The sequence below is a fragment of the Aquila chrysaetos genome, chromosome 10 (genome assembly GCF_900496995.4).
Source record: "Aquila chrysaetos chrysaetos chromosome 10, bAquChr1.4, whole genome shotgun sequence".
Classification (NCBI taxonomy): Eukaryota; Metazoa; Chordata; class Aves; order Accipitriformes; family Accipitridae; genus Aquila; species Aquila chrysaetos.
In genome coordinates this window covers 11748928-11776926 of record NC_044013.1, presented here as the reverse complement: position 1 = coordinate 11776926, position 27999 = coordinate 11748928, and the positions used below count along the sequence as shown (strand labels likewise).

Sequence of the window (27999 nt, the reverse complement as noted above, 5' to 3'; positions counted from 1 at the left end):
ACAGTTGAGGTACTGCAAAAGCCATGCTGTTCCCGTCTTTATCCTAGTGAGGTACCTCTTTCGATTGTGCAATATCTGTGGCTAATTACACAGCAATTGCAGTGTGCCACCAGCCACCCACAATTCATTGTCAGCTCCTTGGGGATGCAGATGAAAAAAGAAAGAGAATGTTTTCTTTCTTCAGTCCAGTGATTTAGCTTGCCTCTTTTTTTTTTTTTTTAATCCCCTGCTCCTTCAGGTAATAAAGCCAGATGGTAGTGACAAAGAAACAGAAGCCACGCATGAATCAGATGTCCCTGAGGATATGTTGGGGACTTGCATTCCTCAAGAGACAGCAAAAGGCGATGCTGAAAGTCCGGATGTCATTATAGAAGCTCAGTTTGATGATAATGATGCAGAACATGGACAAGACCTCTTGAAGGATACGTTGACTGATGACATTAAGAAACTTTCCCTGGATACCTGTGAAAAGGGTGAGTAGATCAGATTGCTGATTTAAACCTTTATTTGAACAAACTGTTGAAGTATTACTTTGTTGCCTTGCTTTGCTGCAAGATATAAAATACGGGCATAAAAGCTTAATGCCTTATCACTTCTATCCCTTTCTGCTAAACTGCCTTCATAGTTTTGAATGGATATTAAGGACTGGGTTTTATGTAGTTTTGATTGATGCAAAGTAAATCTGTGAAACAGAAGTCACACCTTTAGATTTGCAGTTCTCAGGGCTGTCTGGGGACTGCTGGTTGCTGTTTAATTCAAGATGCTGCTGTAGCAGTTTCCTTCATTGCAGCTTGGCTGGCCAATCTATGTGTCTCAGTTTGGGGATAAGAATATATTTCCTTGGGGGCAGTTAGGTTTGTTGCTGTTTTCAAACAGTTGACTTATGAGCAACTTAAAGATTTGGTCCATTTAAAAAGAAAATTGCACTAAAACCTAAAGCCAATTATGCAATCTGTTTTGAAGGCAAACCTATTTTATTCTGAATCTGAATTCCATCCAAACCATCAAGTGTTGCTTAGGGCAAAATAAAATAGGCTCCCTGTCCCAAACTATGCTTATGTTGCTCTTTGCATGTCCTTTCTAGTACTAAATCCCTTCCTGAAGAGCTGTGTGTTGAAAGGATTCTGACAACTGGCACATTTAACATGTGCCTTCAGCTGCTGGTGAAAAATTTTTCAGGACAGATATTCTGGTGTGTTCCTGATGCATGCCCCCGTTGTCCAGAAAAGATGGCAGTAACTTAGGACATAAGTAGTTGTTAGTCTCTGACAAATCTTGGTGGTGGTTGTAAAGCTATTCTATTTAATACCTCCTGTTTTCCTGAGAGATTGCTTTTGAAGATGCACAGACCTCTGCCTGTACTGTTGGTAGACTTCCATTTTTCACACCCATCTGTTAATAAAACTGGAAGTAACATTTGAGTGGAAGTGTTGTAGTTTTTAGGAGAAAACATTAGTTTCAGCTCATGAATGGAGCTGCCACCTCACCAGTTCATGATGTTATTTCCTTCTGGGTCCCTCCACTGTCTTTGAGTTACTGCCAAGGTATGTGAACCAACTTCCGTCTTGTTCTCTTGCTTTCCAGCATAGGGCTTGAGTTGGGAGTTACTCATCTTGTCTGTGGATGTTTTACACAGCTAGTTATTAACCTCATCTTTTTTGCAGTCTTGGACACTGTGTTGTAGCTGCACACTGTTGAGCTGCCACTTTGACTCGACAATTCTAAGTCCTGAGTCACATGTTCTGTCTGTTGCGTCTCTGTTGGTTCTGATAGCAGTGGCAAATCAAAATTCAGAGAAATACATTCTAGTTTGACACCAGCATCTAAAATAAATACAGACTCGAGCCAATATTTTACTGTACCTGTATGACTGTCCTTTAGTGTAAAGGTTTGATGAGAGTTACTTTTCTTGGTGCATCATAGTTCCTCAAGATGCTCTGGAGTGACCTGTGTTGGAGGTTATCAAGTCACCTCTTAAAATCTGTGCCATCTGAGTGGTTTTTGCCATTTAATTCTATCTTTGGAGAATATTTGTAGGGCAAATGTTAGATCAGCTTATTTTCTACGCAGTTGAAATCCAACCTACTTTTCCATCGCAGTTGCCTAAGCCAACTGTTTTCTTTTGTTTTGAAGGCCTTTTCGTGTTCATCCTTAACAAGCCTTGTGGCTGGTGTGGATGTGCCAGTTAGATTTCTGCTGAGTTTGTATTTTGCTATCACCTCTTTTAATAGTTGCTTCAGCTTCTTTGGCCATATAACTCATATGGATTTTTCTCTAGTTTCTTCTTGCTCTGCTTTTTAATGCTGTCCTTTTTTTATACATATAAAGTTTACGATGCTGCTTTTTCTGAAGGTGTTTTTGAGCAGTTGATGATTGCTTTGGCTTGTTTCCTGTCTTTCATGCAATTTCTCATATCATCACTTACCCAGATTTTAAGTCTTGCCTGGAAAACAGATATAGTTATTCCAGCATCAGTGATAACTGTCATGAAAAAAGAAAAGATCCTGCCAAATTCAGTCTTCACAGGTGTAGCTTTTTAAAAAGGACCAAACATACACTGTTTCAAGGCAGAACTTAGCCTTAGAGGATAATATCCACTGGACTTACTAAGGCCATCCACTGGAATGTGGTACCAGCATTGGGAGGCAGAGTGCTTTGCAGGGTTAGACTGTAGTGAGTGGAAGTGCCCTTCCCTGTGTAATGTGGGCCTCCCCTGGGAGGGCTGCTTGGCTGATGCTGCCTGTTGAACTTTCCTTTCAAGTTAACTGCCTGTAAGCCTTTTCTTTTGTGTTACATCCCTTCTGCTGGAAACAACTACTGCAGCAAAACACAGAGGGGTGGATGGGAGATGAGTTCCCATGGGGGGGATTTCTTGCTGACCCACCAAAACCAGTGCTTTACTTACTTTCCCTAAGAGCATTCCTTTGTAGGGTTTATTACACAGACTCATTGCATGGCCTTATGCACAGAAGGGAGCAGCAGAAATAATTTGTGGCCAGTGCAACTCTTAAATGAACACTTGTAGTGGGCTTTCTTCTTTTTTTCCCTAACATACAGAAGTCTGAAGGTTTCAAGCTGGACAAAGATGCCATCAAGGGTATCATATTTAATAAAATAAAATCAAGAAACAGTTTATCACGTTCTCATGTGCACTTTATGTATGTATGTATATGTGTGTGTGTATATATATATATAAAAAGATCTATATATATAAAAGACCTAAACAAAATCCAAACTAAAAAAAAACCTCACCGGATTTCTGGGGGTAAAAAAAATCCATGGCTACTCTAATAGAATCAAAAGTAAATTTTACTCATTCTGGGGCAAAAAAACCCAGAGCCACGTTGAGACAGTGCTCAAATCTTCGTGCATATACACAAGCTCTGCAGATTGCTGCCTCTCACTTGCAAGATGGCTTTTGTCCTTTCTGACGGAGGAGTAGAATTACACAATCTCTCTGTTGCTGGCTCATTTGTTGTGCTGCTGATGGTCAGAATGAACCATGAAGAATAAAAGTAGATATGTCATTTGAATAAGAGCACTCTGGGTTGCACTGGGAGTGCAGGCTGTTTTGATATCTTTTCTACCCCGGCCTGTGTCCCGTCCCTCGTTGTGGCTCTGTTCCTCTTCAGAGCACAGTGACCCCCTCCATCTGTAGTTACACACTGGGGCAAAGAATTTGGGGTTGGCCTTTGCTGTCAGAAGCTCTGAAGCATGAAACACTGTGTATGCTGATTATGGCCCAGATTTGAGTGGAATGAATTTCCCTAAAGTCATTGTATGTTGGGCTTCCTATGCCTCTGTGGGGCTTAAAGCAAACTGGTATAAATTGTTATGCATGGTGCTGCAGGCTGAGTGAGACTCAGGTGTTGGTTCTGTCTTCACTAAGTGTTGCAGTTATGAGAGCTGTGCTTCCTGCCCTTCTCTTCCTAAGACCCCAGAAAGGATGGGATAAGCAAGAGGGAAGTCCACAGAAGTGATGAGACCATCACATTCAGCCTAATTCTCGGCCCGTGTACTTTCTGAAAGTTCTTGTGCTCATAAAAGTGCGTCAGTCTTGCTTTGCTCAAGGGTATTTAAATAAAAGTTCATAACTGGTTTCACTCTGCCAGAAGCTGTCCTGGTCAAACGAGTTTGCTCTGCTTTTCTGAACTCTTCTTGCAAAGCAGTTGGGTTAAAGATTATCTTCAGAGAAGTCTCTGATCTAGGAAGTGATGAGCCATTTTCCTCTCCAGCATGCTGTTCTACACAAAGAGCAATACTGTCCTGTTCCAAAGTTAGATTGTCTTAATGCTAAGTTTTGGTCATTGGAGGTAGGTCTTTTTTAGCAAAGTTGGAAATCTCTGTCCTCTTGTGTTTTCAGCTGTATTTCCAAGGTGTAAATATCTCTACACACTAAACAAACTTTCTCTCTTTTTTTTTTCTTTACAAAGACAGTAAGAATGAGAACCCTGAAGAAAGTTTCTCAGCTCCCTTACTAGTGTCCTTCAAACCCTCTCTGGGGTTTCTATGCCCTGTTGAAATGCAGGCAAAGAACAAGGCAATAGCATCCTGGCACTAGTCTGAATGATACTGTGTACACAGAAAAGATTAATTCTCTGTAGTGCTTGGTACTGACATGCAAGTCCTCTGTTTTACCCTGAGACCTCAACTTACTTTGTGTTACTGCTATCCAGAGGAGTCATCTGCCAGTCGACATGACCTTTGTCAGGTCTGTAATTCTTTTCCTTAATCCTCATTCACATTGACTACTGCAACAGAGGTAATGTAACTTTTATCTTATCACTTAGTACTGACCTAGAATACATTATTTCTGTGACTTGTCACTCCAGTAGAAGGATTTTCCTTATACTCCATTTCAATATGTAATAAAAAATAGAAACTTCTCTGTATCCTCCCAACCCAGGGAAGGTGCAAAATGTTCTGTACAGAATACTTTACGATGCTCTATCCCTACACAGACTTGTGTTACATGAGTTTCATACAAATGTGAGCTGTCTCTTGTTAAGTATTGGAATCAGATCGCTCTGATAAAGAAACATCAGCAATTGAACAGTAGCAGCTCCTTGTACTCTTGAGAATGGCTGCTGTGCTCATAAAAGTGCCTCAGCCTTTCTTAGCGAAAAGATATTCAAATAAAAGTTTGTAAAACTGTGTCACTATGCCAAAAGCTATCCTTGTCAAACTAGTTTGCTCAGCTTTTTTCAACTCTTCTCACAAGAGATCTTACTTTACCAGACACACAGAATATCCTGCTTCCCACGGGGTGGCTCACAGAAGTCATCAAGTTGGTGGACTGGCTGCCCTGGCAGCAATCAGATAGTTGTGTTTGTTCAGGATTTCCACTTACACCTATACTTCTGCAAATCAGAGTTTGAATATGTGAATGTCCGAGGCTTGCTTACTGCCTTGACATAATGAATTTTGAATAGAAGTAGTTCATTTACAGGCAGAGTAAACTGACAGCTAACTCAGCCAATTGCATGATGGAAAATTAAATCAAATAGCTGATGGTTAATAGGTAGAGTCAACAGAATTTCGGTTGGAGCTGCTGCAGAACTTGCTCCTGTCTCCCTGTCTGTTCAGCATTGGCCAGGTGGATGCTGGTTGATCTCTTTTCAAGTCAAATGTAACTATCAGTCTCTAGAAGCCCTGGTAAGCTCAAAATTTATAACCTAAAATTGCTTGGTGTCCACACTGCAACTGACTGGAGGCTGTTACTGAGTGTTTCAGGATTGCTTGGCTGAACAGAAGTGGTGGCATTTGGTAAGTTCACCGTATGGTTGTGTGATAATGTATTAAACCATTCTTTTCTCAAGATGATGCTCTAGAGCCAGTGCTTAGAAAGGTTTTTGGACCCTTCTAGCAAAGAAAAAAAAAGTATTTATAATCTAGAGTTTAATCTCTGTTTTGCACTTCTGCACCTTCTCATGCACTTCCATGCCCCCTCTTGTGCTTTTGTGTCCTTTCTCTCTTCTTTTAAGCTTGACAAGGTTCCTACCTTTCTTTTGTGTCTTCCTCTGGCACCTGGAGTCCTTCTGCAGTTGGCAGTGTCTCGTATTGGCATAGGCAGAGTTTAGAGAGGTACTACAGTTCCTCTCTTTGGCCAAGGCTGGTAGGGAAAGGAGGATGGTGACGAGAATCTGGACCACATGCTGTCCCTCTGCTCTGCTCAGGTTCCCCCTTCTTTCAGTTTAGCTGCCATGAAATCTCTGACAAATTTGGAGCCCACCAACGTCACTGGCTGCTGGAAGGAATAAATGTTCTTCTCCCTTCTCTCCAGAGGCTCCCATTCACTCTGAGTGCTTTTAAGGAGTCTTCACGCTTCTTTCCTAGCCTGCAGCTTTCTGGAGATGGATTGTCTCCACTGCATAGCTCTTAACATTTCTAGGCCACAGCAGAGTGAAAGCTCACCAGGAAATCTTCTCAGTTACACGGCTTTTAATAGAAATCCTTGAGGTGGAACTGTCAAAAATCAGATCGGTTTCACTCTGCTGAAGCCTGGAAAACCAGCAGAGAAGCTGGAGCCGTTTCAGCTGCTCGAGACAGCTCTCTATTAGTTTATCCTAAGTTCATGTTTGCGGGTCTCTGGATCTAGCTCTTCTGGTTGTTGCTATAACTTTTCTCAAATGAGAGCATAGATTTCTTGAAGAGTAAACAGTATAGCAACTTAAGAAAAGTGTTCTACTGGTATTGAACAAATTGGGCTTTATGGTTGCATTGATTAAATGCTATGGGCTGAATAAGCTCCAGTTATTCTTTTGTTGCACAGCTGAAGCCTGCAGTGGAAGTTAATGCTGGGAAAGCTTCTTATGCTGTTCTTCCCTAGTAAGTTATCTTGACCCCCAAATGACTTCTTAAGTAAGACAAAAAAAATTAATAAATTACTTATGCAATCAGGTAACAGGAATTAGATTAAGTTCAGCATATTACCATGTGTTCCTGAATTCACCTGTGTTTCTCCTTTGAGTTACAAGTTTAGGTCAAGCAAGTGAGAGGGCATGATACTGAGCATGAATGGTGGGTGTGAAGATAAACATTAACTGGAGTATGGTCATTGTTAGCAGCAAGGTTTCCAGGATGAATCAGGTTAGGATTCATTCAGCTAACATATTTTCCATGCAATAGTAAAATTGGACACACACACTTTAGGAACAAATGCACAGGCAGGAAGGAAGAACATTAAGTAGATAGGCAAAATACTCAATGGAAATGTTTTTGTAACATTTTAATTTTACTTGCTGTTAATGTAATAAAACTGTATTTATGTAGACTGCAACACTACCTGGTTTTTTTGAGGTTTAATTCTGTTGCAATAAAGCTTCCAAGCCCCCTGTTGACTGGCAGCTTCTCAAGGACATGAGAGGGCCAGGAGGCCTGAGCACCCGTGCTGTGGTTGTAGTAACGTTATGGGGCTACTGAGACAGCTACGATTTGATCTGTTGGGCTAGATGGCAGCTTCCCAAAATGACATTGAATCTTTGTTGTGGATCAGGCTTGGAGGGTTCTAAGGAAAAGTGACATTCCTGTCTCATCGTTCTGCCATCTCCTCCATCCTTCCTTGTGGAGGTGGCTAAATATAAGTAAATAATTATATGCCTGGCTGTGTTGCGTGTGTAAGGAAGCCAGCTATACTCACCTCTTCACGTTGCCTTTGCTCTGTGTTATTGCAGATGCTTGTCTCTCTGCTGTACACATCCATTATTATGCCTTTCCTCTCCCTCTCTGAGGGTCTCCTCCTGCCTGTGCATCTTCAAAAATCTTCTTGCTAATCATCTGAGTCTTCTGGTTCTCGTCTTCACTGTGCCATTGGGCACGCAGGTGTGTGAGTTCAGGTGCTTAGGCATGAACAGCTGTGGCAGGGTGAGTCTGCTTAAATGAGTATTCAAAATAAACATCTCTAAGGAAGTTAGTCCTATTCATTAGACACACAGCTCTGTGATGAGACAACTCGGGAGTGCTGCATAATTTGGAGCGGCTTTGCTTCTTACCTGCAGAGCCCTCTTGCATTGCACACAGGAGCTGTTAGGCTGATTTTGGACAGGCTGCATGTGTTAAATTCCAAAGCTGTTGGCTTAACAGTCTCATCACAGTGAACTACCTGTCTTCCCTCCATCACAGGCGGAAAGCTCTGTGTGTGGAGATATAAATACTCACAAAGTACTGCTTCTTGCATGATATTTTCCTAAGTGAGCCTTCTTATAGCCCATTTAAAATAAATTCCAGTTTTAGATAGTACCTGGTACCAAGTGAAATGGCATTTTCCTTCCTACCTACCTTTTGGGTGGGGAGGAGAGGCTCTTTGGTCTGCTAGGTGAGACTTCAGAGAGAGCTCACTTGGACCTCTGTACTGTGGACTCCATGAGGGAGAAGTCTGCCAAGATCAGGAGAAGCTCAGAGCTCCTACCTCTGTAGGAATTGAAATAACTTTGTAGGAACTGAAATCATCCAGCTAGGGACAGGTGTTTCTAAGAAAACTTTGATCCTCAAAAAATTACATTTTGGTTTACTTGGTGAAGGGAGGACCAAGTATGGTGTGACCTACTGGTTCCTACCATCAGTTTTGTGTTCTGGAGGAAAAAACCTGTTCTATGCCAATAAACATTGGTGGCAGAATGTGAAGAGCCCTTGTACTGTCTTCTAAACAGCAACATGTTTCTTCCTTGTTGTCCTTAAAAATGAAGGTTGTAGCAGAATAGTGTAACCCAGGGAAAATCTGTGCATGTATTTGAATGTATCGCTTTTTGGTTGAAGGGAGTTTTCATTTCTATGTCTCTTGTATTGATATAGACAGAACTTCTAAAAACATATCCCCTTTGAGTATGACACACAATCCTTGAGATATTTATAATAAATTGGTTTGGTTTACACCACTTTCCTTATGTATTTGGTTCTAAAACATAATATGCTGAAAACTGCTTATTGAAGCAGATGTCAGAGAACCTAAGTGTCGTTACTTCATTAGTAAGTAGAAGACTGCTGTTGAAAGGTTTACAGATGTGCTAGTATCTGAGCACTAAGCTGAAGAGCAATATTTTCTTTAAAAGCTTCATATCAATAATGCTTTCTGATGGGTTTCTTAGATATGCCTATGTAGAGTAAGCCAACTAACTTCTCAAGTAGATTTTTTTTTTTTTTTTCCTAGCTGAAGTAGCAAACATCAAACTGTTTTTTTTAAAAACTTATTTCTTTCCATCCGGGGAAGGAGATTTTTTTTTTCCAGTGAGTTGTTTTTGAGATCTGAAACTGCGATATATTTTCATTTGCAAGTGGATATTGCATCTTTAGTTGTATTCTTTTTGGACAGAATTGCAAATTTCCACAGTGACCAATGCAAACTTAGTGAAAATAATTTTGGATCTGTCACAAGTAATCAGAATTCTAATCTGATGACTTTTGGTCCACTTTGGCCACCTTTTAATGTCATGGTAATTTAATTGTAAAAGGAAATTTGGGGGGCTGTAAAAAAAAAAAATGTTTGACCTAGGAATGCCTGTCAGGCAAATCTAAGTGTGTACCGAAGCTGCCTAAACTGATCTCTTACAGAGGGAGGCAAATTCCAAGTGTCCTGGATCTACTTTGTTGGTAATAACATAACTAATTTGAGTTGCTTTTTGTATCTAGTGCCTAATTTTTTTTTAAGTAGGACTATTACAGTTTTGGTTTGTCAGATAATCGCTGAAAGGAAAACACTGAGATTATAATGCAGTTTCACTGGATTCTAGTTGCTGAAGTGTGTTTGCACTGTAAGATAAGCTTATGAAGTATTGCCTAAGCTAACATAGTAAATCTTTCTCAGAAAACATGTCTTTGCCCAGGGTGGAAATATTGAATGGTCATTGGATAACCACTGCAGTAAAGGGGTCAGAATAATTCATTTTTAGTTTGGCATAATGCAAGGAGTTTCTTCCCACCTCCCCTGCTCAAAATCCTGCTCCTCTCACAAGTTAACTCTCCTTTAGGCTTGCCTCTGTGGCTCTGCCCGGTTGTGGGAGATGTTTGTGTCTCCCAGCTCAGATCTAGACCACCAGTCTCTGGTGGGGCTCTGATACCTCCCCTCTGCCCACCCACCAAGTTCTAGCTTCACTGGAGGGAAGAGGGATGTGCGGTGAAGGAGAGGGACTGTCAGAAGTGTCCTTAGGGGACTCAGGTAGCAGACTCTCATGGCAGATGATCGCTGTTGAGACTGAGGTTTTCTGTGCAGTAATTTGACAACTGAGCCAGGTGGACATTGGATCTGGGTAGTTCTCCTTTCTGAGCAAAGGGGTTTGTCACAGGGAGTTTGTCACCCTCATTGCTGGTTCTGTGCTATTGTAGACCTCCAAGCATTAGATGTAGCCCCAGTACTGACAAAATTTTGACTTCAAAAGGAGCAGCTACAAGCTATAGAGAAGTCTACATCTCTTGGCCACAGCCGTACAGAGTTGCTCGTGTCTATTCTTCCCTGTCCCTTGTTTCAGGAGCATTCCCCATTAGTAAATGTATGTGATGACCTTTTAGATACTGAAGTTGATTAAGAAAGATGGGTAAGAATAAGTAGATGGCTGGGATTTGCTTCCTTCTTTCTTTCTGTTGATGGTATAGTTGTAGATCCCAGGCTCTGTCTGCTGGAGTTTCTAATAATTCTAGGAATTTTTGGGAGGGATACTGAAATTGGAGAGACCCCCTGAAGAAGAAGATACTCTCCAGCCAGCCAAAGGCCCCTGGTTGTTGTAGGCTGTGAAGGAAAAAGACAAGTTCTACCATGTGCCATAGTGAAGATTTAGATGCTTTCTGGTATCTGTACTGGGTTCCCATGGGGCTCAGCTTCAGCAGGATGGGGAGCAATGCCCCAGCCCTGCATGTTCTTCACCCCAGGCAAAGGAAGCCCTGGTCACCCATTTGCTGTGCTCCCCGTGACAGCTCTCTCCTGCTGCTTCTGTGCTTTTGCATGCATGTATGTGATACCTCCCAAGGACATGATTGCTGGCTCCTTTTTTGTCAGAGAAAGCTGCTTCAGTGAAAAAATGTGAGCAACTTTTTGGAGAAATGGGAGTTGGAAGGATAAGTGGAAAGAAGGCAGTGCTAACAAGGGCATGTTTCTCGCGTGGCTCCTGGTGCTTTTCTCATTCTTGCCTGCTGGACCTTGAGTCGCTGCTGTCATTCTGCTGTGCTGGGAAAGCAGCGAATGCAGCTCTTGCTTTTTACGCAAACATGTTTAGATCTGGTTTCTCTTCCAACCAGTACGTGCTGTTCAGTGGGGAGAGTTTACTCCAGTAAAGCCCTGGGCTTGTTGCAGGTGTGCCTGAAGGTATGGCCTTTGGAAGGCTACCAATGTCCCCTTGCCCTCTGCCCCTGCCAGTGTTTCTTTGTCCCAGATAGTCCTGTTTTTTGGCCTAGCTGTCTTTATGGTTGGCACACTGTAAACCTATGACTATTAACTGATGGCTTGAAAATTTATAAGAAAACAAAATGGCTCCTTGCTTTTATTCTTTAGTAACTGATTGCCTGGTATGACCTTTAGCTGGCAAAGACCTTAGAGGAGGTAAGCAAATGAGGTGTGTAACTTGGGTATCTCCACTTTTTAATCTGTTTCTAATTATCTGAGCAATTTTTTTCCCCAACTTGTTTGTCACCATGAAACTCTGGGCGGTTTCATCCCTTAGTAACCCTGGTTGTGGCAAATCTGAGTTCATTTCAGTAGGAGAAGTAAAAGAGAAATGGGTTAGCTGCTGCTACTACTGCCGCTTTTTTTAGGAAAGTAGATTTTTATTTAAACCCCTGAATATCTGTCCATTCTCCTCTCGGCCTTGCTAGCAAGTCAGTAAAGATAAAATAAAATTAAAGTCACTTAGATTCTTCTGAAAAAGAAGATGTCTGGGGAGAGGCAAAGCCTGAAGAGCTTTGTATCAGAAGGCAAAGCTGGGGATAATTAACGGCATATGAGAACCGGAGTTTGTCATTAGAGCGATAGCTGTCATTGTCAAACGACTGCTGGGGTAACGTTGCCCGAAGGCAACCCAGGCCGTCCGTGGCGGCACGACCATCTGTGAACGTGCCCTCATGAAGGTGGTGCACAGCCGTTCCCCTCGGGGCAAGCTGCTGCTCCCCGCTGCCACCCCGGCTCCCCCAAGCACCGGTCCCCAGCGCCCCGGCACTGCTCGGCACCGCCGGCAGCTGCAGCCTCCCCTCCCGCAGCACAGCCCCCTTCATCCGTCATGTCACCAGCAGCCTTAGTCGAGGGTCCCTGCGGGACAGATGGGTGTCATCTGGGGGCCAGGGTCTGCGTGTCACCGCTGTTCTCCTTGAGGCTTTCTGGCATGCGTGAGCACTGTTGGCCTGCTGGAGCGCAGCCTTCAGCGAAACATTGCTTTATCTCATGTCTTCTAAGGGAGACAGTGACAGCTATGTGCCTTGAAACTTGCAGTCAGTGCCACAGTCTCCCTTTAAGAAAGCAAAATTTCTTTTGAACACTCAAGGCCTGATTTTAGCACATGTGCTTGAGATGGATGCGATTGCCATACAAGTGGAAAAAGGCAGCCATCTTCCACGAGCCCTTCAGACAAGAGCAGATGGATGTTTCCATCTGAAAAATCCTGTCAGAGCGGTAACCACAGGCTCTCAGCAGGGATGCAGCTCAAGAAGGGACCGGTCCCAGCCTTCTCCATGGCAAAGATCACTTTGGATGTTTGTAAACACTAAATACATTCAGTGTGCCAGCCATCTATATCAGATACTTCCAAACTCAGATGCCTGAATATTTGAAAATTGCAAACTAGAAATTAGTTGGCAGTTGATTTAAATATTACCAGTATCTGGTCAAGAGATTTCAGCGGGAGGGAGCTGTTTGTCATATATAGCGATTACTTTCATAAGACTTTTTCATAATCCTGATGCACAGCTGAAGAGGGTCAGCTTAGTAGATATGGTTTCAGTTTCAAAGATAAACATGCATTTTATAATCTTGCATAATGTTTTTAAAGGAAATTAAATATTAAATGAATGTATGTACTTGAAGGACTACTTACATAATGTTAATGACTTCAACTAAGGAATGCCAGGAAATTCATGTAGTTCTTAGTATATAATAAACAGAATGTATTTTCCACCATTTTGTTTATTATGGCTGGTGTAGTTCTACTTGTAAAGTTGGGATTTATTTTGACTTTTGTTGTTTTTCAGCAGATCTGCATGGTAAGCGAACATATATCTGCTCTCTGTGGTAGTCTGGAGAAATAATAATTGCTTCATCCTTGGCTATTCTAACACTTGAGAGATCTTTTTCCTTTCAAATAAGTCTACAACATGCACTTTGTATTGTAGTTTTACAGCAAAAGTCCAACACAAATTTGTCATGGAAATGTGCTACAGTAACTGTTGTGTTTGTCTGATGCAGTGAAGGCTGTTGGGATCGGTGGTGTGCACAGAACAAAGCAAGATGATGGACCCACGACGAATGATCCCAGGCTCCTCCCAGATAAGTTTCTTCAAAGGACAGCCAAGGTAACTCCGTGGAGAGTGACAAGCGAGCATGTGTGTGCTCCCAAAGGCTGAAGGAGACCAGCCCTGGCCTCCCTGTAGTCTCCATCTGTTGATCTTTGAATCTCATTCCCCGTTTCAAAGAGAGTAATTGTCCGATCTGATAAAAATCAAGTGTCTTGTTATTTTTACCAATTATCCTAGTTTAAATTCCCTTTGTTTGTTATGCAAAATTACTTAGCAAGATTCAGGAAAAAGATTGAATACTAATATGAGTGTCAGGATATCCAAGGTTGTCAGAATTAATTCTTACAGACATTGGAAAGGCTGCTAGTGCTGTTGGTTCAAGATTTGAGTCAATCTCTGAATGTTAAGAGACCAGAAAAGGACTACTGGGTCAGGCTGGGTCAGGCCTCTTCCACGTCTTGTGCTTTCACTTGCAGCCTCTGATTCTGGTCCCTGTTGTGGGCTGGGCTGCCCTCTGGTCTCATCCAGCGTGGCAGTTCCAGCACTCAGAATCGCACAGAGGTGCAGCTCCTGAAACCTTCTGGAAGGACTCTTCTGTATAAGCTTAGGAAATCGGCTATAATATTTCTGTTATCCAGTGATTTATTATGGTCTACAAAAATATAGCCTGGATGAACACCTCTCTGGAACAATTATTTAGTGATATTGTAATTTATTATTCTTTTCAAAGCCATCTTGTATAAAGGTAAAATAACTCCTAACTTCAGAAAGCACTGAGAGGAGGAGAGAACTGCCAAATTCCCCACAGCACATCCTTTCCTGTGGTTAGCACTGGATCCGCCAGCGGCACCATTTTTGGACTGGCCTGTTCTGTGCTAAATGTCGAAATCACAGGCCGAGCATACAAATGAAAGATTTTACAGGAGTTGCTTGTATGTTGTGGCTAATTCCCTGCATTTGGAAGCATCTGCTTCTTGTCTGGTTTTGTTCTGTAATCAAGAAAATTGCTGTAGAGAGCTAGCACTTGGAAGGCACTTAGCTCTTCTATAGCCATGAGCAAAATGGCAAGGAAAATACATTGTAAATAGGTACTCAGTTAAAAAATGCACACACACATATACACACACAGGGAAAACATGATATAGGCCTTGTGATTTTTCCAGATATTCTGCTAAGCCTCTGTGTATCCCTATTCTGTTAAAGAAAGTAAGTTTCTCTGAAGGTATTAACTGTAGAAACCTTTGCCTCTTCCAGGTGGTCTATATTTTGGAAAAGAAGCATTCCCGAGCAGCTACAGGCTTCATCAAGCTTCTGGCAGACAAGAACAGTGAACTCTTCAAGAGGTGTGCCATGTTCTCACCTGTGGACCACAGAGTGCCCAGGGCCTATGTGTCATTGACTGATTGCCCTCCAGACTTTGTGACCAGGCCTGAGGACTATTCAAATATGCTCTTCATCTGTCGCATAGTGGACTGGAAAGAAGACAGCAACTTTGCAACAGGGTATGTGGCTGCCAATGGAAGTAGAGGTGACTGAGATTTCTAGTCGGAGTTGTTGGTTTCATGTAATTTGATACATGCAATAGAGGCAGGAATCTGTTAACAAGATGCTTGTCTTGTATCCCTCTGGTATTTGGAGGATAAACTGTGACGAGCCTAAGGATAGCTCATCACTAGTTAATCTCATGGCTACATAATCTCAGTTTCTTTTGGTGCTTGCTTCAGTGTGCTGGTACATCATAGCATTAATGAGCATACGGTCTTTGCTCGGAAGAGCTTACAGGCTAGAGGGAACACACACAGGTACTTAGCCTGACCAGCACAAGCACCCTGGGGTGCTGGCAGCCTCTCATTCTTTCCTCCCTTTGTGTAAGAGTACCACACGGTGTGTAGGCATTTCACTTCTGTCGGAGGAAAAAGAACAGTAGCTGTGAGGCTCATCTTTGGTTTTTAAGCCTTTACTGATAAGAAGTAGAAAGAAGTCACAGATTTTTGTGGTTTTAAATTTGCATTGCTTCAAGGAAAGATACTAGAAATTGAGGAAGATTCATTCACTCCTGAAACAGATGCGAAGGGTGTTGCACTCTTTGCATTTCAGGAGGCACTGTAAAGCCATTGCTGTCCAGAGTTCAAGTTGTAGGCAGTGCCATGAAGGAGATTTTAAGCCAGGGCTACACAAATGACCTATGCTGGGCTGGATCCAGATTGCAAGTTCATTTTGCCTCTCCACAAGGAAGACCCTGTAGTTTTCAGCATTTTCTCTCTTTTCTTGGCAACAGCTGCAGCGTGCCAAGCTCCCACCTGGAGTGGCCACGCTGTTTCCTGTTGAGTGGGTCTCAATAAGAAATGGTGGACATTGATAAATCTATTCAGTTATCTTGGATAAAACTGAGTAGTCCTGGTTTAGTTGGTGATCCAGAGTAGGTAACTCTGACCTATGGCAATGCTGTGGTCAAATTTTACAGGTGATGGGGATCTGGATGCAATCTGGAGCATGCACAGTAGTGGGAGTTGGGCATAAAGCCCAACTTTTCTCTTGCCCTTGCAGAGCTGTTCTGATGGGGTAGTACAGCTGATGTACAGTGTCAACACCATGGTTTTTGGAGTCCTCAGCTCAAACTCCTGGTAAAGCTTAATTAAAACTTACATACCCCCCGCCCCGCTTTTTTTTTAAGAGTAAGTATGTTGGCACAGATCTATCAGCCCTAGAATTAAAAGTAAACTAAACTGAAGTCCCTGTTTCCCTGAGTTTAAGTTTGTTATCAGTTGTGGCTGCTTTGTGTGCCCAGTAATAGCAAGTTTCACATGTACTTCTTGAGAGCCACATGAGCCGTTAAGTCACTCAGTATTTCCTAGCTAAACTGCAGTGCATGAACTGAAGTGGCCTCCCTTTGAGCCCCACTTAACTAGGGGCTGGCTGTGCTGTGAACTTCACTGTGACTAAGTTTCTTATTGGCAGAGATTTTCTTTGTCATCTTTGACTCCAACGGAGAAAAGACTGAAGGGTGATTGTACTGCTTGGCTTCTTGTCATGAACAACCCTCCTTTTCAGCAGAAATGGGGGAAATGAGGAGGATGGGCTAATGGCTTTTTTCATTGGCTAATGTGTGTGTCTTTAATCTGTGCTTCTGACAACATTATATATTCTCATCTGGCTGTTTTGGTAGTTTCCAAGGTGTAAAGGGTGTTGTCAGGAAAGAAAACGTCCGTGATTGTCTTCATACATAGCTTTTTCCTCTGGGATTTTGTTGCACTTTAGTAAGTGCCTTGTGGAGATGGGAGCATAAAACCTTAGTGACCCATTTTGTTTTTAACTATAAATATATGCTTGTTTAAACACTGAAAGACAAGGAAACCTCTTGAAGGTCCCAAAAGTTCCTGGTTGCTTTTGGGCTGGCTTAATAAGCTTGTTTATAGGCCATGTTGCTAGTCGTGGCCCACCTGAAGGAGAGAAGAGTGGGTGATCTGCAGCTCATTGCATGCTTGGTTTTTTGAACTTTCTTGTGCACCCCTTAGTTCTGCCCACAGACTTCATGATACCCCTTTGGCAGCACCACCATGGTTTTGAAGGTGTCTGGACTAAAGAGCCTGTAGGTCATCACTCTGCACCATCTAAGTCTGCTGGAAGTGCAAGGGAAGCTCCCTCCATAGTTGGCAGTCATTTCTCCTGGATGCCTTGGGTGTTGCCAGGTACTCTTCATCCTGCAGCTGAACTCCCCGAGGCTGGTCATGCACCTTCCTCAGCTTTCCTTTTCCCTTGGGAAGTTCAGTGCCAGGTTTCCAAGCACGGTTAATGGCATAGTCTGGTCTTCACAGTGACCACGTGTGGCTGGAGCAGTGGGACGCCCTGGGTAAGAGTTTGGCGGTGGCACTGGCCACCCAGGATGGTCACCTGCACAGGGGCAACCTGACAGTCCCTGGAGGTCCCCTTGGGGAGGGGGGTGCGTTTCTGTGTCGTGATTGCCACCTGGTGGTCACCAGTGAGACAGTGTCCCCTCTGAAGGCCACCCTGTCACCCCGACTGTGCTGGGAAGGAGCAGGGAGGAACTAATGGCTCCATGTCCTGGCAACGATGCCCTGAGTGTGTGCTGCTCTGCTCCCTCCTGCATGTGAAGTGATTTTACCATGGCAGTGAAATGCCATTTAACTGTACCTGCTTCAGGTAGCAGGTAAAGCAAAATAGCTCCAAAACTTTCTCCTTTTCCAGATAAATGTTACAAGTATTGCCACGTACAGTTATTTTCTGGGGACCTTTTTTTGGTGTCGGAGTCCAAGGCTGTTTGGAGCATTAGTCTAGATGTCTCCACAGTTTTGGAGATGGTTAAGGTGGAATCTTTTTGCCCCCATTTATGATGATGGATGAGACTATTAAAAGATAAAAAGTAATACTAAAACATTGAATCACTGACTCCCCCTGCGTCGCATGGGGCTGGTGGCTATTTTAGCTCAGGGCCTTAGATATCGGTCTGTCAAGGTGACAAGATTTGTCACGGCATTTGCAATAAAATGACATGTTGCAGGATGTTCTTTCACTTGATGCTCTTTCCAAAGCCATCCAAGTGGCTGGAATTCCTTTAATCTCTGGCATTTTATTGTTTTTTTTTTTTTAATTCACAAATGTATTTGGTGTGAGGGGAAATGACCAGATACCTTGGGTAGCTCGCTGTAAGGCTCGAGGGAAGGTCTGATCCCCGAGCAGTGTAGCTCTGTTGGAAAAACACCTTCTTGCAGATGGAACTGTATCTCAGTAAAGCTGCATTCCATGGCACAGCTGATCACCATACCGCTCTGAAGCGTGGGATGGCCCCATCGGCGTGGGGAGCACCATGTTGATCTTGCACTCCGACGGTGGGTGGCCCGGCAGCTGAAGGGAGGCAGCTCCGTGGTGTGGAGTGGGGCTGGACTGTGCTCTCAGGCGCTGGGGGTTCCTGTGACACAGCTCTCTGTCTCCACGATGCTCAGCCCTGCAGCCATATCACCCTCATCACTGGGACCTTTGGGCTTCATCAAGCCTGTGCAGCTCTGCCTGCGAGCTGTGGGCCCTGGGCAGTGGGAGCAGCCAGGTGGCCTTCCTTGCTGTTGCCTCTCCTGCTCCTGTACAAGCTTCCTCTAGGAGTGGTGGCTTATTGATGTGTAGGATGTTCTCCTGCTGCTGAAAGAAACCCTCCGTGTAGGATGAATGTGGACAAGTCTGCTCCAGGAGAGATTGAGTAAGGCTGTTAAGTCCCCATGGAAGTTATTCACTCCCATTTGGGAGCCCGCCCGGCTTTCCAAAGGAAACAAACCTTATGTAATTATCCTTTGTCTTTTTGGACAGTTCTATCGTGTAACCTCTGAACACGTTGGCCAGTTTCAGCTGAGTCTGGGGAGTGGAGAGGGCTTGAATGTTTGTAGAAATGGGTGGCTGAATAGATGCGATCAGTGTCACCATGAAGGGGAAGATGACAGCACTAGTGTGGCTCTGCCTGAGGTGCACATGCATGGGAGGTCAAGCTGTGGTGACTCAGCAGCTTGGAGCAGTTCAGTGAGCTTGCAGCTATGGCTGATTTGGAGCAATACCCTGTGCCGCATGCTGCCCAATGCCCCAACCATGGCACGTTCCTGTCAGTGCATAGTACCACCGTGTCTGACGTCAGTCCAAGGGTATTCAAGGAATTCAAGGTAATGCTCCCCCACCAACGTCACAGAAAAGAAATGTTTACGTCTGTAACCATTATAATTGTTTTTACCTTTTAACATTTTAAAAAAGAAGAGATACACGCAAGCCTGGGGTGTCACAGACACCGTGACTCCCTGGGAGTGAAACGTCTGACTGCCGCTGGGCTCTGTGCCTGTTGTTGTTTATAAGCCTCTTGAACTATTCTTGCTACCCTTGGTGGCCGCAGAGCCCCATGAGTGATTTTACAGCCTGGCTCTTACTCCAGGGCCATTGGTGATCCTATATGCGTTACCTTTGATCACATGCTGTCCTGTCAGATTTTGCTCTGATGCAAGTCATCATGTCTGCATGACTGTAACATGGCCCCAATTAAAGCCAGTTGTACACTTTTTATTTCAAGGTACTTGGGAAATGTTCCCTGGAACACTGTAAATCAAATGTTAATTACTATTAAAAAAATATTAGTCCTATATCAAACCTCTGGGTAAACCCCTTAGAGTTCGTAATCTAATTTCAGTAAACGGATCAAGAGAACATGGGTTTCAAGACTGAGCTGGAAAGCACTCTGGCATTCAGAGGTGCTTTCCATGACTTGTCATGCAGACATCCAGCCGCCCTCCTGCTGCACTTCCCAGCTCTGCCCTTCAAAGAGAAGGGGCACCTGAAACTCAAGCCCTTGCCATTTCTTTTTGGTAGGGCAACATGTCCTCTCTTTTCGTGTTTTTTTTCAGTCCATCCATGGTGGTGCTCGTGGATCTGCGGACCCATGGGCTCGTCCTTGCTCAGTCTCCCAGCTCCGCACTAGACGTTGGAAATGAAATGGTGATTTCTCTGGTTTATTGTTAGTGCTGAGAGAGAGGGAGATAAAACTGATGCCTCGTTTATTTACATTAAAATAAGGATCAGACTGGGACCCAGCTGCAGGAACAGACAACTCAGCCTCGATGCCAAACGCGCACGTATTTCTGCCATACAGTTTGTACATAAAATTGAAACAATGGAGGGAAATATCTTTTATCCTTGTTTTCATTTTTATTTTAAAGCTAGGCAATGTGAGCTCTACAATTTACCACGCCACGAAGCGCGCAATCCTTTCCAGCATATTACACAATGTGACAGGTTTATTACGCAGCCCTTCCCGTTGTGAAGAGAGATAGCTTTGCTCCCATAAAGAAGATGGGCTTGCTTGCACTGCGTGGATGGGGTTTGTTCTGTGGGTTTATGGCACATTTGAAGCCCTGAGAACATCTTGCTCGTCCAAATGACAAGTGCACTGTTTTGGCCCCAATTTAGGAAAGTAATTAGTGCCTGTTCTCACTCATTGGAATTAAAGCAGAAGGATCAATATAATGATTGTGTATTTTATGCAGTGGAAAAACACTTATTAGAGTGGCTGTTTTTGCACTGTGTTATTACCCCTCTCTTTTGTGTCATATTTTGATGGATTTGCCTTAATTTCAGTTGTAATTTTCTTGGGGCAGGAGTGTTATCTCTACTGGCTGCAATGTGCCGTTCACCCTAATAGCAGTATATTAAAAAATAAAAAATAATTTACCTCTGTGTACTGTAGAACAATCTGGGGGTGAGAAACGGGACAAGGGGAGTCACCATGGGACATAGGTTCTCATGTGATATTTGTAACCAGCTGGGGAGGGAACAAATGTCCCACTGCTTTGGAGTCCTGGTTTGCACACTGTGTCCAGAGCGGAACGCTTGTTTGACACCAGAGCTCTCGGACAAATACGTACTGGGGTTTGCACTGGAGCAGATGGAAACTTTCTCTAAGCATAATAGAGCAGCAGCCTCATCCACACATGTGCAGAATACTTCATCAAAGACTATTAGCATATGGGGGACAGTTTCCCCTGTCTATGACTTGCTTCGAGATCGTTGGCTCCTCTCCAGTTAGCTCCTGGTTCAGAGGCTTCTGCTTAGCTAGGAGAGGAGGGACAAACTACTGGGAATGTTTAGGTTCTGGAAAGAGCCTAGAAAATGGTTGGAAAGACAATCTGTGGGCATGTGGGTGTGTGTGACTCCTGAAAGGAAGGCAGTAAGGGTTCTTCACACCTCTGTCTTCATAGGTCTTCAGTTTGCCCAGGCAGAGATGTGTATCCTTTGGGATGGAAAGCAGTGTGCTGAGCTCCTTGGAAGCTGTCTTTTGCAGAGCTGTCTGGGATCTGGTGGGAATCTGTTCTCCATTTTGGGTAGTAGGGGTGAGTCACCTTTTTCAGTGATGAGGAGAGGAAGGAGGATCTCAAGGGAACCAGCCATGTGTAAAGCTAGAGCTGCCTGTGTGTGGGGCTGTGCTTTTCTTATCCCTGTTGAATGTATTTTCTTCTAAAATTTGACACTTTCTTACCTCTGCAAAAATGTAATAATATAAAATGTCTCCTTAAAATGAGATGCATGAAACAGCCCAGGGTACTGTCTGGCTAGTGTTTTGCATCTCCAGCAGACATAAGTCATGGTATGATCTGAATTCCTGCAAAGTCCTCTGCCAAAACTCAGGGAGAAGTGAATGGGTGAAAGAGTTAGTTTGAGGGCTCAGCAGCATCTCTGCGGGGACAGTAACAACATGACAGTAGTAATTATACACTTAAGAAAAGCATCCTTTTCTTTCTTTCTGCAGGCAGTTGGCCAAAAGTCTTGGGCAGGCTGGGGAGATTGAGCCGGAAACGGAAGGGATCCTGACAGAGTACGGTGTGGATTTCTCTGATTTTTCCCCCAAAGCCCTGGAATGTCTTCCCCAGAGCCTGCCCTGGGTTATCTCACCGGGAGAGCTGGCCAAAAGAAGAGATTTAAGGTAATGACAAAAAGTGTGGTCTGACACTCCTTCTTGGGTTGGTGCAGGGTTGTGCTATTTTGGTTTGCTTTCATCACACTTTGAAAAGGCACTGACTTTATTACGTGTGCCATATTACACATTACCTGTGCTAGCATGGAAAGAAACTGCTTTTGAAAGTACCTACAATCCCAGAAGATCAGTTATTTGGAGAATTATTTTGTGAGGCAAAGAAGCTTTTTCTCAAAAGAACTATTGAAAACTGAAAATTTGGTATTTGGCACCTAATCTGAAAGCTTTACGTTTTTGTCTGGAATGTATTACGTATTTTAGTGGTAGTTTTATAGCAGAGATTTTCTGAATGCCTGGCAGATCCAATGATCTTGGACATTGTTAGTTTGAAACTTAAGCACAGGTAGAGACTGTCCTGTGTTTTTCTGTCTAGTCTCAACATTTTTCTCTGTTTTGAAGAACCAGTGTCATGTGGAGTTTATGACAGCTCTTGATCAGGTTAGCAGCTGGCAAATGCAGTCCCTCCCTGCAGCCTGGCAACTCCCTGCTGTCCGCCTACCTCACATTGCCATCCCTGCAACTTAGTGATGCTCCCACCAGCTTTCAGGAACTCCATGGTCTGTTGGGTGGTAGACAGTCTGGCATTGCTGGACTACCCAAAACTAGTGGATTTGCTATGCTTCAAAGTGTCAAATTTCAGAGATGTCTTCACTAGAAAAGATTTAAAGACAAAAGAAAAGTAATTTGTTTAGAACCTCACTTTGCAATAAAGAAAGGTGCAAGAAAGAAAAACAATAAATGCATTATTAAGATGATATGGTATGTTCGACTCCCACCCTTGCTTATGCTAGAGCATCCTGTCTCAGTTGGCAGATTCATTACTTTCTTGCATATTGCTGAGGTGAAACAGCCCCATGAGCCTGATTCCTCAAGACACTGCACTGGTACAAGCACCTGCATATATGTAACAAGCTCCTCTCCCTCTTAGTTTATCTGTGTTATTGGCATGGACATTAGCAATTTGAGCAGATAAGATGATAAACTGCAGGCATTTGTATCTGTACCCAGACTCCAGATGTTACTTTAGATGTAATTCTGCACCGTAGCCTGCAACTTCCTTACTTGCTTCAGCTTTACTGGATTTCCATTGCCATACAATGGAATAATTCAGGGGAGAATCACATTCCTGATTGACTACTGGTTAACACTCAGATACCAGATCCAGACTGTAGGCTTCAAGTAGCTTTAAAAAAAAAAAGATACTGAATGCTGCAGTTCAGAAGTCACTGGAAAGTGCTTATTTTTATATTCTTGACTACATTTCAGTAGCATTCTCTGTTTCTTCTGACCAAGTTCTTTCAAGCAAATAAAGAGCTTGACTTGTCTCCAGTCAGACAATCGGTTTTGGAAACAAATTCCAAGTGCATTTCTTGCTTTTGTTGCTGAATTGTTACACTGGGACTTATCAAGGTGATAACAGTTTTTCAGTTAAGCCATTTAAATCCCTCTCTGCCCCTTCCCAACCACAGTGCACACTACAAAGTAGATTTCCTTTTGATCCTCTCAAATATAAACATTTAACAGTCAAAGTTTTTAAGACAATTATTTGAGCTTAATTTACTAATCCTTTTAATGTCAACTGCCACACCACTGACTAGCTAGTCTGTGGTTTAAACACATATGGAGATAACATGAGACTTCTAGTTATGGAAGTAAAATACAGATGAGTCATCTTTTTCATTTCCTCACAGTGAGAGGTTTGTCTACCCAGAAGAAGATGAGTTTTATTAGTAAATGTAGCTGAGTGGAGTCCTGCAGTTGGAGACCTGGCCACCATCTCTTCTAGTCACACCCATCAGACCTTGAGAGACTGTTCTTGACAAGTCCCAAGGTAGCTCGGCTTTAACTTGGTATAAAATATTAGCTTTCATATTGCCAGCAATAAGTGTGTTGTGGTGTGCAGTGTCATACAAATAGGTGGTACACACTGGCCCAGGCTGGCACCCAGAAGAAGACAGCTGAACCTGGGAATCTGGTCTGGGTGCACACGGGAGTTGTGCCTTGTTTTCCAGGGGAGCTCACACCGTGTTCAACGGCACCTGCCTCTGTGAGTGCCCATCTTTGCTGTACTTGTGCATGTTGATCTGTCAGGCTCCCCAGGTTATTGTACAGTACTCTGAGAGTACAATATAAGATAAATAACAGTGAAATAAAGACTCATCTTCTCTTCTGAAACAGCTATGTCAACACTTCTAAATAGCTCATCCTAATTCTGTTTACACATTGCTCACCTGACTAGAGTAAACACATATTAGAGTTTGGCTTAAAATACTTTCATCTCTAGTAAATCCTCCCCAGTTCTGTAACACAGTGCTGTAAATTTTCTAGTGTCATGTATTAAGCTTTTGGGATTTGGAACCAAGACCTGAGCAAAGTCTTGGGTTTTTGGGTGTTTCCTGAGATAACTTTTCCTTGTTTCCTTTCATCATGGGAAACGACCCTTTCCTCCTCAAAAGGTAACTTCTGTGTTCTGCTAACCAGTGTCCCAAATGTGGTCAGGTCTGTTTGTGAGTCAGTGTGTAGAGCACAGAGGTAGAGGTTCTGCACCAGAGGCATTTGTGAGTGTGGTTTTAGATGAAAGTGAGACAATGTGTTTCACCAAGCTGCTGAGGCTGGGCAAGAGAAGGGAAGGATATTTTGTCCATGCCATCTTGTAAATATGTTCCTTGATCTTCCTGCAAGTCTTTCAGTTTTACAGGAAGCCTGTTCTTGCCATGCATAGTCTGTTTGGATAGCAACTGTGATCTCACCTACATAGCCTGTGCAGAATTGCTTCCAAAAGATCTTTTTTTTTTTTTTCTTTCTCATTTCTCCAGTAATGGCACACAAAGAAAGGTTTACATAATATTTTAATATTACTTAAGGCAGAAAAGATCCAAACCTCGTGGATGGCTTTGAAATCTTTTAGCTGATTTAACTCTCTGTCACTGGTGCACAGTTTTGCTATGGACATCTGCTTTTTACCTGCATGGGTTTATCTATTTGTAAAATTAGGCAAGTATTTCATGGGCACTTCCAGCTTACTTCTTTGTAAAGAGCACCAAAAACTTCTAATGAAAAATACCAGGCAAGTATTAGGTGTTGGCATTGCATACTGCAGTTGTATTTTTTAGAGAGCATGAAGTTTTCATAAAGTATCAGAATAGTGTGGTTGAGGAACTTTCCCTTCCAGAAACTTTAAATGTGATGATACAGATAGGACCAGAGTTCTCATTTTATTATTCAGGTTGACTGGAATTGGTATTTTTTTCATTAAAAGTTTGAGAAGTGTTTGGTTTCTCCTTTTAGAGAAACATTGGAGGATTAGTGTCATAGAGACAAATTTTGATGGGTGCAAAGTTTCAACCATTTTCCGGTCTTTTCCAGTGTTTCAACATGTAATTTTCATTTCCTTGTTTGCTTTGCTTTGCACTTAGTGTTTCAATGGTGTGGGACAAAATATAGCCCCTGAACAGAAGAAGGGTCAGGGCAAAGGAGGAAATGCAAATTCAGAGGTGGGCGCAGGAGATTGGGACTGGAGGAGGAGGCCGTTTGAAGAGGTGTAGCCGGGAATCTAAGAAACCCAAAAGCTATTTCTGACTTGTTCCAAATGTTTCTAATTTCATTCATATCTTTTTGTTTCCTTTAATGCTTAACTGGGACAAGAAACTAAAGCCAGGAAAGTCCAATCATAGTGGGAAACAAAAACCTAAATATTGGAGAGAGAAAAAAGGCCGTTCTTTGCAAAGCAGTTCTGCCTTTTGCTTGTCTTCCATTGTTGGTGTTACTGTGGAAAATGTATAACATCACTCTTTTGGAAAGTGCTAGAGCCTGTTCAAGTGGAGATGGTTTATATAGTCTAACATGGAAGAACTTGAGGATATCTATTTCTTTACCATTTGCCTAATAATAAGTGAGCCTGTTGACCTCCGCTGGACTATTACAAATGTGAAACTTGGCACTCAAAATTGCTTGCTCTAAATTTTCCAGTTGCTTTCTCTTTTTCCATTTGATGTCATCCTGCCAACTAGTGATTTTATTATTATAAACAGGACATTGTATTCACTTTTAAGAAGAAATATGAAGCTGAAGGTAAAATTACAAACTGCAGTTTCTCAGCTGGCAAAACACAAAACAATGAGCTAAAAATACTGAGCAGAGAAAGGGTGCTGTGGCAAGAAACTCTGAATATCTACAAGATGGATGTGGTCTGAGGGAGCAGAAACTGACTGACTTCAACTGAGCAGCTCTGAACTCCTAAGAATCACCAAATGGATGAGGTTGGAAGGCACCTCTGGAGATCATCTACTCCAACCTCCTTGCTCAAAGCAGGGTCAACTAGAGCAGGCTGCTCAGGGCTCTGTCCGTTTGGGGTTTGGATATCTCCAAAGATGGAGATTCCACAACCTCTCTGAGGAACGTGGCCTGGGGTTCAATCATCCTTACAGTAAAAACATGGGTATTTTTTACATTTAAACGGATTCTCCTGTATTTTGTGCCCATTGCCTCTTGTCCTGTTGCTGGATACCACTGAGAAGAATTGCTCTGTCTTCTTTACTCCCTACCATCAGGTATATTTTCACATTGATAAGATTCCCTGCCTGAGCTTTCTTTTCATGAAGCTGAACAATCCCAGCTCTCTCAGCCTCTCCTTGTAGGTCAGATGCTCCAATTCCTTAGTCATCATTGAGGCCCTTCAACAAACTTGCACCAGTATGTTGAAGTCTTCCTGGTACTGGGGAGCCCAGAACTGGACACAGCACTCCAGCTGTGGTCTCACCAGTGCCAAGTAGAGGGGAAGGATTGAAGGACTGCATCTCTTGACCTGCTGGCAACACTTCCTAATGCAGTTGGCCACATTTGTTACAATGTCATGTTGTTTGTTAATATTCAACTTGGCCATCAGGTCCCCAGGTCCTTTTCTGCCAAGTTGCTTTCCAGCTGGTTGGTCCCCAGCCTGTACTGGTGCACAGGGTTATTCCTCCCCATGTGCAGGACTTTGCTTTTCCCTTTGAGCTTCATGAGATTCCCATCAGCCTGTTTCTCTGCTGACGTCCCTCTGAATGGCAGCATAACTGTCCATTCCTCCCACGAGGCTAAAAGGCCTGGACGGCATCAGACTGGGGGACAGCAAGGATCCACTGCATTGGCAGGAGGCAATTAATGCTCACTTGCTTCCCTTGCAGGGCAGAGTTAACGAACTTTGCTCTTGCAGGCAAAGAACTCTAATGCAACAAGGCTTTCAGTTAAAATTTGCATCTTGGTATTTCAGCATGTGACCTCAATTGCAACTGACCTAAAGCTATCCAAGTTATTGAAGGCTAAATTGTAATCTTGGCTGCCCATTCAGAAATGTAGCATCCTTCCTTTGGTTGATAAGGGAGGGAGAGTGGAGGTGCTCTGCTGTGTCTCTGTCCACTGTGGAGGGAAGGTCTGTAGCACTGTTTGTAACTGGAAAGCACTGGCAGCACGACAGTACCTGCACTGCAGTCCTGCCCACTATTTATTTCTTTCTTGAGGAGTGTTACAGCTGGTAACAGGGATTAGCGGTGCTTATAGTAAAGGTTTGACAGCATGATCTTTGCTGTAGATGCCCGAGGAGATTATTGGCTGGTGAAATTAGAGGTGATGGTAAAAATGGCAGCCTTGAGCTGTGCAAGGGGTGTTGGAGGAGAGCAGTCAGCCTCTGAAACAGATGTTTTTTCAAGGCAGGTGGATGACTTTCATTAGAAATGAGTGCAAGTCAGATAAAACATCATTAAACAGCTTGTTTCCTGGAGATTTTCCACTACAAAAAGCTAGTGTTAAGTAAAGCAGGACTTACTCAGCTATAATAGGATATGTAAAAATGCTCTGGTTTCTGATGGAAACTGAGAAATGACTTGTTTAGCAAATGTATAAGCAACATTGCTACAGACCTGACTGTTATCTTGGCGTGGAGTGGAGACACAAACAGGGCCAGATTATGATCTCTGCCCTCTCACTGAGTCGTTCTGTGACGAATTTAATGTTCTCCATAGGGAGATACGAGGCATACAAAGGATTACTCAGTGGTGTCTAAGGATATCAGATCTAGTCCCTCT

At 43.1% G+C, this 27999-nt stretch overlaps 1 protein-coding gene across 1 annotated transcript in view; it reads left to right on the top strand.

Annotated features, from left to right (window-relative positions):
* The window catches only part of DIS3L2 (DIS3 like 3'-5' exoribonuclease 2), a 197270-nt gene that overhangs the window by 62717 nt on the left and 106554 nt on the right, over nt 1–27999 (top strand). The window contains exons 8-11 of the mRNA XM_041126654.1: nt 239–473; nt 13376–13482; nt 14680–14927; nt 21713–21886. Of these exons, the coding sequence (XP_040982588.1) occupies nt 239–473; nt 13376–13482; nt 14680–14927; nt 21713–21886 (764 nt within the window). The remainder of the gene's footprint in view (nt 1–238; nt 474–13375; nt 13483–14679; nt 14928–21712; nt 21887–27999) is intronic.